At 49.4% G+C, this 9,238-nt stretch overlaps 1 protein-coding gene across 1 annotated transcript; it reads left to right on the top strand.

Moving 5' to 3' along the window:
- The first annotated feature begins 968 nt into the window (after positions 1–968).
- LOC147668302 (uncharacterized) lies at positions 969–8,134 on the top strand. Its single transcript, XM_086948623.1, has 4 exons — positions 969–1,170; positions 5,222–5,323; positions 6,017–6,163; positions 7,686–8,134. The coding sequence occupies exons 1-4, from the start codon at positions 969–971 to the stop codon at positions 8,132–8,134; spliced, it is 900 nt and encodes a 299-aa protein (XP_086804749.1).
- Positions 8,135–9,238: the final 1,104 nt, after the last annotated feature.

Below are 9,238 nucleotides of genomic sequence, written 5' to 3'. Positions count from 1 at the left end.
CTGGCTCACCCATGCCACCCTCTGTTTCATCACAGCACCCTCTGGTTGTCCAGTGTACATTTTTGTGGCAAAGCAAAGCACACCTTCCCTGCCTCAAGTGACCTGAATTAATTTGGGGCTGATTAATGTGTCACAGAATATTTTTTTAGCTGGCACCTGCTTCCTTAGTGCTTCCTGATTAGTGATCTTTTGCACTTGCTAAGTGCTTTCATTGTTGCAAAATTAGTTACAACACCTGCCCTGCCCCAACTGACAATAATGAATTAGGGGCTGATTAATGTGTCACTGGATTTGAACTTCCAGCCTGGCTCCTGCTTGTCTCCCTTAGCTGTAATTCAGGACCTTTGTGGCATATGTGTAACTATTCTGAGGGTCAGAGCAGGGTCACATAATAGTTGCAAGTAGGCAACTGAACTCTGGAGGGGCCCCTCAGGAAGCACTACAGGAAATGGCTACTAATGATGAGCTTGAACTTTTGAACCTGGTAAGTAGTTTCAGTTTTGCTAAGATCGTATTTCTGCAATTTAGCGCTTATTCGCGGGGCGCGAAGTTGAACTGGGAAGCCGCGAACTCATGCGAACAGTGCGAGCAAGCCATAAAATCCGCTGCTCGCGGATTTGCGGATTTTGCGGGAAATTCGCGAATCTCGCGGATTGCGAATTTACCGAAAATCCGCAAAATACGCGAGCGGAACGGATTTTCCGCCCATACTTAGTGACAAGGCTGGGAAAATGCTGGCGTGGTTGGACCGGAGGGAGGGGAGTGCTAGGGGTATCCAAAGACTTTACACCCACGACAGACAGCTGCAGACGCATCCGGAACAAATAGTAGGCACCCTGGCACGTCACTTTCAAGAGATATATACACCAGAACGAGACGTCACCGCTCAGGAGGCATCGATTTCCCTTGATAACATTACCATCCCCAGGCTCACACAGGAGGCGAGACAGGAACTAGAGGCTGACCTGATGGAAGATGAAATTCAGTTGGCAATACAGGCAGTGCAATCCGGTAAAGCATTGGGTCCCAATGGGCTGCCCGTGGAATGGTATAAGTCAATGGCTTCTGTGCTCAGTAAACCGCTTCTAGACATGTATACGGAAGGCCTGGAACGGGCGGAATTACCGCTTGACCAGCGTACAGCTACGATTGTGGCCATACCAAAGCCGGGTAAACCTCCGACTGAATGTTCCTCGTACCGCCCAATATCCCTACTTAACGTTGAAGCCAAGGTTCTGGCAAAACTCCTGGCCAGTCGTCTGGCACAACACCTACACGCCCTGATACACCCTGATCAGTCGGGCTTTATGCCTCACAGGAGTACAGCGCTGAATCTCCGACGGGTCCACGGGGTGATGGCTCGCGCACACCTTCTCTCGGAGCAGGCGGTGATTCTCTCACTTGATGCCAAAATGGCATTTGATCTAGTGGAATGGGAATACCTCTTTGCGGTGCTTGAACACATGGGCTTTGGGCCGAAATATGTTGCGTGGGTACGGCTGCTGTACACGAAACCAGTAGCGCAGGTGGTAGCGAATGGCCATATCTCATCGCCATTCCAGCTGGGACGGGGGACTAGGCAAGGATGCCCCTTGTCGCCCTTACTATTTGCCTTAGTGTTGGAGCCGCTGGCAGTCCTGCTCAGAACAACGCCATTGTTAAAATGTAGCACGTGGGAGGAAGGGTGGGAAGATAAGATCTCCCTCTACGCAGATGACATACTCATCTATATGGTTGACCCTGAAAACGGGATCCCAGCCTTACTGCAGCTCTGCGACACGCACAGGAAATCGTCAGGATATACCCTGAACTGGTCCAAGTCGGTAATTTATGTGCTTAATGGCCCGGACCCAATACTGCAGGAGGATTGCCCCCTGGCATTGGCGACGACCTCCTTTAAATATTTAGGCATTATTATTACGAATAATGCCGCCGATTTTTTTGATAAGAATTTGGTGCCGCCTATAAACCGCTTACGTGCAGACGTCAAACACTGGGCGACCCTGCCCCTAACCCTCCTCGGGCGGGCGGCTCTATATAAAATGATGGCACCTCCAAGGTTCCTATATGTGCTGGAAAACACCCCATATCTGGTTGCACCGCGATATTTCAAACGTATTGCAGCACTGGTCTCCAACTTACTCTGGAATAATGGCCCGGCACGTACAGCGTATGACAAGTTGGTGAAAAGTTGGTATGAGGGAGGGTTTGCACTGCCCAACGTTCAATTGTACTACTGGGCGGCCCAGCTTAAAATAATTAATCAGTGGATTCACACCCCGCGGGATGACCCGGCGTACAGAGCGGACTGGTCGCAGCTGGGGACAGACTGCATGCTCTCAGTTTTATATGATAAGTCGCACGTTAAAAAACTGCTAGGTCTGACGCAACACACAGCGGCCCTGTGGCACGTAGCACAAGCACGACTGGGCTGGAAAGGTAGGATCACCAAACTGACGCGACTGTGGGACACGAAAGTACTGGGGAACCTCAGATCCTGCAAGGGGTTTACGCAGTGGGACTGCATAGGGATATCCACGGTGGGAGACCTATGGGACAAGGGCACGGTGCTTACATTTCCACAGCTCCAACAGCAATATGGCCTGAGCCCCACAGAGACGTTTCGATACGTGCAGATACGGCACGCACTACTCCAAGCGATCCCACCAGACACTGAAGTACCAGAATCCTCACCACTGGAGGATAGGTTGCTGACGGACTTTATGCAACAAAGTGCAACCTCTCTCACATATAAAAAACTGGTGGACAACCTGGAAGACCCCACACTAAAACTTAAAGAGAAATGGGTGGGAGAAATAGGGGAGGTAAACGAAACGGAATGGAACGAGGCGCTAGCCTCTCCGAGAGAAGTAGGCATCTCAACAAAGTTCAGATTAGTGCAACTAAAAATATTGCACCGCATCTACTACACTAGGACACTGCTTCACAAGATACATAGGGCACCACATCCCTTCTGTCTTCGGGGCTGCGGGGAGGAGGGGACACTCTTTCACACACTATGGGAATGCCCACAGATACAGGAATTCTGGAAGCAGATCATGCGCACTGTCTCACAAGCACTAAAGATTTCCATTTTACCGGAACCCCGAAAGTGCTTGTTGAACATTTGGGACCCAAATGATCTGGACAGATATGGACTGATATGGGCTACACTAGCCATGACAGTGGCCAAACGAGACATTGCGCAGAAGTGGGGTGCTCCGGAACTACCTACAGCGAGTAGATGGACCAAAAATATGGACTTGTTGATGGTTACGGAAAGGGCTGTGTATGTGCTCAGGGCTTGCCCCCGTAAGTGGAACAAAGTCTGGGCAGCGTGGAATGTATATAGGGGAGAAATCTGTGAACCCTTACCAGAAGATGAGGACCTAGACTCCGAAGGGGAGGATGAGTAGATTGATGGGCGATTGGTTGCTGCAGAGCTATATCAAATACGATGTCATTCTGATGGGGCTTTATTGAGAAACACATTGAGGGACATGTGGGATGGCTAATGGTCGGATGTACACGTTAACTGCATACCTACGAGTGATGACTCTTGTTAGGTTCTCTCTTTTCTTTTGAACTTGTTCTTTTTCTTTTCTTTATAAATCAGAATAGTCGTCATGAGGGTTAAAATGAGGGAATATACACGATGTGAGACGTTTGCACTGTATGACGAAAATTACTTTGAAGACAACTGGTAACCGTGCACGTTCCTGAGGGGGTTGGGTTAATCATATTTTAAGATTACACACTGAATATACCAATATACAGATACATAAATTTGTGACCACGGGATTGGACCCTGATTGTGATATTGTGTATGCATCTTATGCCTTTATGTCAATAAAGATTTTCAAAAAAAAAAAAATCTTCTGTGCATTTCAGGTGCACTGCTCTCCTTCTCTGTGGCGGTGCCACTGCTTATTTGTTTTCTATTTTGTGTTCATTTAATTGGGCTGAGTAATGTATGAGTGTACTTTACAGAACTGCTTAATGCTAGACACCAAGGGGCAGATTTACAATCCCCTTGCGCCACGTTTACGCTGCCTTACCTGACGCAACAGCGACGTAAACGTGGCGCATCCCTGCGAGTCATGTACAACGTGATGCATCTAGGGAGACGCGCCACGTTAAGGCCTGGGCCTGCGCCACAATGGGTGCGTCCCCACACAGGGGGCGGGGGGGGGGCGGTCAGGCAGCTGTGCGCCTCGCAAAAGTGCCTGCGTGAAATCTACAAGATTTAACGCAGGCACTTCCGCGACGCTGCTACGTCAATTCTTTATGCCTGCTTGGTTGAAGCAGGCGTAAGGACTGATGCGGTATGTTGAGTATTGGGCAGCCCAGAGCAGTGCTAGAGTTGCATCGCGCCTGCGACGCGACTCTAGAGATGCGCCCCTCTTTCGTCACGAGATGCGTCACGCATCTGCCTACCCTTGCGCCAGGGTGTACCGCATTGTAATTGCGGCGCATCTGCCGTGACGCAAGGTTAGTTTTGTGTTACGCATTTGTTCTGGTGCACCTCTGGAGGTGTGCAGCCCAGAACTAGTAAGTATGCCCCTAAGTGTCAGATTTGCAATTACCTGCGCAACCCTGCAAAGTGTGCGGCACGCCAGCACCACCCATGGTGCGCCGTATTTACAATGCGGCACACCATGGTCCCAAAACGTCACCAAAGCATTTACGCATCGGTGCCGTAAAGGCTGCTCATTGATGGAGTTGCGTCGCAACGATGGCGCAGCTCCAGCAATGCTTCGTCAAGCCGTACGTCTGCTTCATGCAGGTGCAGGGTTTGAGTGACGCATCATTGTCCTAAATGACTGATTGAAATTTTATATATTCCCCATAGCCACTTTTAGCATGCGTTCCTGCGCAGGAACACCCTCCCTTGCGCTGGAACGCTCCCTTATGGCGCAGGGCTTTGAAATGGGATGCATCTCCCATATGCGTCACGTTGTTAATATACGCCACACCATGGCGCCTCTCTTGTTGTGGCGCTGCGTCACAAAAGTGACGCAAGAACGGAGCAAAAGAGCTGCAAGGGGCTTGTAAATCTGCCCCTAGAGTAGAGGCTCAGGTGCAGTCCTTCCTTTGTAGCCCTCTTTTTGGCTGAAATAGTTGGTTCTTGTTCTTTCTAAATGTTTGATTTGGTTGACAAGGACATCGACAAGCAGCAATCATCAATGTTTTCTGTTCTTTCTTTCATGTTGTATGTCAGGTCCCCCCAGGGGCAAGCGGACGGAAGTGGAACAGGAGGATGCTGTGGCTCCAGAGGAGGAGGATGCAGGCCAGGGTGGCGAGTGCTCCTTTGCTGGCCCCAGTAAGTTTTCATTTAAATATAGAGGACCTACTGTTGTCCAAGCGTTCCTAGTTTAATTTTTCCGAAATAGTGTTTAGATAGGAGCACAATCCATAATACTACTGTTGCAGGGACAATTCTCCACAAACCGAACTATGGACACTAAACACCAGAGTAATACATTTTCAGAGTGGCGTGTTTGGCACACTGTATAAACCTGGTAGTGTCTGCGGCACGGACTCCTCCTTGCCAAAATTTGCAAAACCTTTCGCTCAGTCACTCTAGTCTGGAGGACCAAAAACCACAGAGTCTATTCAAGTTTAAAAGCTTTATTAAAAGTAAAAGTAAACACATATATTAAAATTAAGTTAGCTGGAAATGGAAAAGTGCTTGGTGCTGAGTTGATGAGTAATGGAACACATTTCTTGTGGTCGAGCCGAGATTTCACATGGTTTGAAGTTGATGTTGGTCTTGTCCTTAGAAGTCCAGCTTCTGTCTGTTCAGAGAAAAATGGTGTGTGTTAAAATTAAGCAAGCATTCATCAATTGTGACAAAAAAGTGCAGCAAGACAACAGCCTTCCGTGGAAGGAGGGACATTTTTACTTTAGACACAGTAGACAGTCAATTACTTTTTCTGTTGTTTTCTCGTTCCTTCATTCCTAGACCAAATACTAGTGAGTGGTGTAATCTAACATTCTTAAATCTACTTTGTAGGTGGAACATCTGGTGCAGGGGCCAGCTCGGATGTGGTGGTGGTGGTAGACTCCGGGTCCGAGGACAACTCTGGGGAGGAGGCGGCGGTGGCGCAAGTGGTCAAACAAGAGACAGTGAGGAAACAGACAGTGGTGGTGGAGTGGACAGGTAAGCTGAATCATGGTACTATCTGACTCTTAGATAGCATATGATGTGTATCTACAGAGAGTAGACGGTCACTGGATGAACTACGAAAATACTATGAAATGTTTCCGGGGAGGGGGTTGGGGGGGGGGCAACATCATCACCATCTCCTGAGTCCTGACATGATTGAGCACAAGTATTACATACATTTTTTTTAAATCTAACACGACATAGAGATTAAATAAACAAAGAACCCCATAGGGGGAAGAGAAAAATCTTGTGCGGCACCACAGCAGACGACCTGGCAACTATATTAAAACAGAGGGAAAAACAAAAAATGCCAACAAAAAACAATTCAATCTAAATCAGGAGGATGTGGTTATAGAGCATGGGTCCTCACAAACTTTCTCTCGGGGCCAAATTGACAGTGTGGTTTGTGGCCAAGGGCCGCACCGAAGGGGGAGGGTCAGTGGGGGAGGGGGGTGGATCTAGAGCAACAAAAAAAACTATGACCATGAGGTTGAACTCATGCCCCTGCAGCGGATGCCTTCGTCCACTGAGCCACCAGACCTGGCATACACATTACACACATCTTTCTTTCTCTCTCTCTCTGTCTCTCTCTCTGTCTCTCTCCCTCCCTCTCTCTCTGTCTCCCTCCCTCTCTCTCTGTCTCCCTCCCTCTCTCTGTTTCCTCTCTCTCTCTCTCTGTCTCCCTCTTTCTGTCTCCCTGTGTCTCCCTCTACCTCGCTGTCTCTCTCTCTCTGTCTCCCTCCCTCACCCTCCCTCTGGCTCCCTCCCTCTCTCTCCTTCTGTCTTCCTCTCTGTCTGTCCCTGTCTCTGCCCCTATCTGTCAGTCTGTCCCTGTCGCTATCTGTCCCTGTTTCCCTCCCTCTGTCTCCCTCTCTGTCTCTCTGTCTGTCTCTGCCTGTCTGCCCCTTTCCCTGTCTCTGCCTCCATCTGTCTCTGTCTGTGTCTCTCTGTCTGTCTCTGTCTCCCTCCCTCCCTCTCTCTCTCTGTCTCCCTCCCTCCCTCTCTGCCTGTCTCCCTCTCTTGCTCTCTCTCCCCCTCTCTCCCTCTCCCTCTGTCTCCCTCACTCTGTCCGTCTCCCTCTCTCTCTGTCTCCCTCCGTCTCCGTCTCTCTGTCTCCCTCTGTCTCCGTCTCTCTGTCTCCCTCTCTGTCTCCCTCCCTCCGTCACCCTCAGTCTCAATCCCTCTCTCTCTCTCCCTCGCCATCTCCCTCTCCCTCTCTATCTCTCTGTCCCTGTCTCTGCCTCTATCTGTCTGTCGGTCCCAGCCTGCTGTAATTACCCTATTGTAATTTGTCACTGGGCCAGCACTGGATGGACCTGCGATCCGGGTGGGGGGGGCGGCAAGCGCCCCCCCTTGCCCCTCCCTGCGGACGCCCATGATACTGGCCTCAATAGTTTTGTACTGCGCTGGCTAGTTTCTAGTCGTACTGTGACACAACTTTCTGCTGAATCATTTTGTGTTAATCATATTCTTAAAGAGCATTGGTTACAGATTATGTCTTTCTTTCTTCATATAGTTGGTAATACTAAAACATCAAAACCATCAAGGAGTATGAAGGCTCTACTGGCCCGGCAACGGAGGCTGGATGCTACTGTTGCCCAATATCGGCGGCTGGTGGAACTGGAGGGGGAGGACACGCAGTCCAGTACATCAAATGAGACACCTGCATCCTCCTCCGTGACCCCACGTTCTGCCGGCCAGCGCAGTGCTCCGGCGATACGGAGCCGGGCTGGCAGACGCCACCGCCGAGCAGCAAAGGCTGCCCCTCACAGTACTCTAAAGGCTCGCTTGCGCTGTGCAATGCACAGAGTGTCCGACCTGGAGGCGGAGGTCCGGAAGTTAAAAGAATACCAAAATCTGTTGGAGGGCCTCCGCCTAGACCACGCCATCCTCCGGGAGCAGTATGATGCCCTGGCCCTAAGGCATGATGCCCTGGAGGCCAAAGTCAACACCATGCATCCCTAGAGTGTCCCTTGCCCCTTTTTTATAGACTTTTGGGGGGTGGGAATTGGGAGTTGGGGTTTTTGGGGACTTTTGAAGGACTATTTAAAAATTATTTGTTGGGGTTAGGGAGGGTCTTGCGGGAGATTATTTTGTTAGGGATATAAAAATATACTTTTTCAAACTTTATCTGAGCGTAACTGTTTTTTACTACTTTTGAGCCTGGTGGGTGGTGGTTTTGCAGTAAGTTCGTTTTACTGAGCACTGTCATCGTGTTGGTTCACGTGTAATTGGCCAAATGTTTTCCAAAGTTAAATGCCTGTCACAGAGTTTCTTAAATCAAGAGTCCTAGGAGTTTTCTAGTAGTACCACTGTCACTCTCTCGCCTCTCCTCCTAATACTCCATTATACTACCTCCCATCCAAACGCTTATCTTACCTGTAATTTGTGTTTGAGGGCTGTCTCCACCTGGAATTCACAGTGCCCTAAAGCGTTCTGCAGCAGGGCCCCATCTGGAGTTTCCCAGCGTGGATTTTCTGCAAAGCAAAAGCAATCAACATTCGAAATGTGCCAGCGGGGCTCACAGACGCCAAAACCCTAGAAGCCCCACAGACAGCACCCCTAAGACAGGCAAGCGAGCAATAACGCCTAAACGTTTTCACCTCCCATTTCCTCCTAACCAATTTCATCCCTTAATAGACCTTGCCAGCAATGGCCCAGCCAAGACCCGTAAACCCAAGCGCAAACAAGTTTGACACCCCCCAAACAGCCAAAAAGCAAATCCGGGAAAAAAGCCACACTTAGCAAAATGTATTTAAATGAGGACTCACTACTTCCAGTACCTCTTTAGGGGACTCGTCAACGTAAGTTTCTTCATTGTGCGGAATCCAGGCATCAGCATTACGGGAAATGGATAGGGTGAGTCTGGAGGAGGAGGATAGACGACCAGGACTGAGTTCTTGGCAACTAACTTGTGAACCTGATGAATGCTGCGGCATCAAAATCAAGACAGTTCTGCTGATGGGCTTGTCTTTGATTGGGTGATTACAGTTTTGTTGTGACTGGGATCAAGCACTTGCTAAACAAAGAAAGACAGACACACAGGAATAAAAGCGAATAAGGAGTCGG

This window comes from Lissotriton vulgaris, unplaced genomic scaffold, assembly GCF_964263255.1.
Source record: "Lissotriton vulgaris unplaced genomic scaffold, aLisVul1.2 SCAFFOLD_3069, whole genome shotgun sequence".
Taxonomy (NCBI): domain Eukaryota; kingdom Metazoa; phylum Chordata; class Amphibia; order Caudata; family Salamandridae; genus Lissotriton; species Lissotriton vulgaris.
The sequence above is the reverse complement of the archived record's forward strand: the minus strand, read 5'-3'. Positions and strand labels throughout refer to the sequence as shown.